The sequence below is a fragment of the Abrus precatorius genome, unplaced genomic scaffold (genome assembly GCF_003935025.1).
Source record: "Abrus precatorius isolate BTA unplaced genomic scaffold, Abrus_2018 Scaffold6, whole genome shotgun sequence".
NCBI lineage: Eukaryota > Viridiplantae > Streptophyta > Magnoliopsida > Fabales > Fabaceae > Abrus > Abrus precatorius.
This window is the reverse complement of record NW_020874406.1, coordinates 13,388,939-13,391,312: the sequence shown is the minus strand read 5'-3', so window position 1 is coordinate 13,391,312 and position 2,374 is coordinate 13,388,939. Positions and strand designations below refer to the sequence as shown.

The window sequence follows — 2,374 nt, the reverse complement described above, 5'->3', positions numbered from 1 at the left end:
TACTGTGGAGCAATATTCATAAAAACATTTTGCAACTTGTGACGGTGTTGTCTTTAATTATTGGAGGACGTGGGCATCTTGTGTTTTCATTAGTGAATATGAACAGTGATATCTACATGTCCAGTGAGGCAAATTGAGCTATTAATGAATGAAGATGGGACATAATCATTAATCACCAAAGCAAATCAATACCCAGAAGACAGTCAATGGATCGGTGTAGCATTTCAATGCCGTTAATGATGGATTTGATCTTCTTAATGATGGGCATCGCTGTAATTAGCTTCGCAAATGGGCAAAATGTTCCACCTTGTGCTGTTGAGCTATCTCCATGCATCGAGTATATGAACTCCACAAACCCACCGGACACATGCTGCAATCCAATCAAAGAAATAGACGCAACCCAGAAAACATGTTTCTGCGAACTTGGATTAACTCCCGGTGTTCTTGAAGGTCTTGGTACCACTACCGCTCAGGCTGTGCAACTTCTCCACTCATGCGGCGTCAACTTCAATATCACCACCACCTGCAAAGAAGGTCTTTCATCTTCTTATTTTATCACTCGCTTCCTTCACAATTGTTCTCACCTTATTACATTTCCAACTCTTTTTAGATTTCTTTCTAACTAAGTTCTGACATCTTTCATTTTTCAAATACTTCTTACTTCATTGTTCTGGGATAAATAAAATCGCGCTACTGACATTTAACTAATTCACCAGTTTCTCTGTGTATTTGCTGTGAATCCATTGAAAATTGATTTGGGTCCTAGAATTTCACAGTATTTTCTCTCATTTTTTCAGTCTCAGCTCTGCCTCCGTCAACGATGCAACCCCCAGGTGAGAAGCCTATATATATATATATATATATATTATTTTTTTTTCCTCGCTTTTGATTAAATGTTTGCCCTATAAAATATTTGTATGTTTTTTTTTTTCACTAAATCCTTCATAAAACATTTTTATTTTTCATTTTGTTCCTTTCAGCTTACCTATGATTTTTGAATCAATATTTATAATTTTATATTTTATTTTTTAAAACGTTTCTCCTATTTTAAGATTCATATTCTTATAAGTGATACATTTCACTAGTTTATATATATTAGGATTGATGTAACTTGAACTTGCATTTATTTAAATAATAGGACAAGTTCACATTATATTACGTATGTACGGCGTCTCGTCAACTCACATTTTATTTTTAAAAAATAAAACTAATTTGTCACACAATAAAAAAATCTTAAGACAATGATTTTTTTAGAGTATTCATTTGTTATTTTAATTTATAATTTATGTAGATAGCTTATTTTTTCTTGTTAAAATAAAAAAAATAGCAAATAAACTTATCTTACTAACTTATAATATTTTTTCAAGCATTACTTAAACTAATGTTTGATATTATAACTTTTAGATATTTTCTTTCATTCTTATTCTTGATAGTTTAAAAAAAAAACTCCTCATTTATTCCATTTTTAATATATTAGTATTTATTTTTAATATTACATGTAAAATTAAGCTTTTTCATTTATAAATAACCTCTAAAACTAATCTTAAAATATTGTTATAGTTAATAAATTCAACTTATAATACGCAATTATTTTCGGATTTTAAATTTATGTATTAAAACTATCTGATCATAAGAGAGAGTTTTATTATGCTACCGAATTTTTTACTTGTAAAAAGTTATTTTTTGTAAAAAAGAAATACATGTAATTTTATGCAGCTTTTATAATAAGTAAAAATTTGTATGATACACAGGTTGCCAAGAGGAAAATAATAATTGACTCAATTAATTTGATGTGGCTAGTTCTTTACGTGCGTACAAATTACAGAGCGCCCAGAGAATTACACTCTATCTTAACTAAGCAGTTGCCTATATGAGCCAATTACTAATTTTGTCCATTATAATATTACATTTTCTCCCTTTTGCAGCAATGCCAGGAGACGATGAAGGAGGTGCTTGCAGAGTTGCTATGGCCGGGCTTTCCTTCGCACTTCTTATGTGCTGCTTCTCTGTACTCTTTAATTAGGAAGGCAGCGTTTTCCCTTCAGAAACCCCTCACTGTATATTGGAGTTAATAATTCTTTTCCATCATTGAATGTATTTATAAAATTAATTTTACATTGATTAGTCGTAGTTCTTACTTTTCAAAATTTTAGATAATATATTTATAAATATTTAAATTATATAAAATTTAATAATTAAATTAATTAATCTCGTTCTTTATGAAAATTTATTGAAGTAATAATAAGTGTTTAAGTTTTACATTTAATGTCAATCGATATTCGCTAATACACAAATTTCAATAATTAATTTTGTTTTATTACAATTTACTCCATTTTCTCATTTATATATAATATTTTACTCTAAAGCAAGAATT

General features: G+C 28.9%; 1 protein-coding gene across 1 annotated transcript; it reads left to right on the top strand.

The window, feature by feature from the left end:
- Positions 1–206: 206 nt before the first annotated feature.
- Positions 207–2,023, top strand: LOC113870210. Its single transcript, XM_027506804.1, has 2 exons — positions 207–534; positions 1,926–2,023. The coding sequence occupies exons 1-2, from the start codon at positions 207–209 to the stop codon at positions 2,021–2,023; spliced, it is 426 nt and encodes a 141-aa protein (XP_027362605.1).
- Positions 2,024–2,374: the final 351 nt, after the last annotated feature.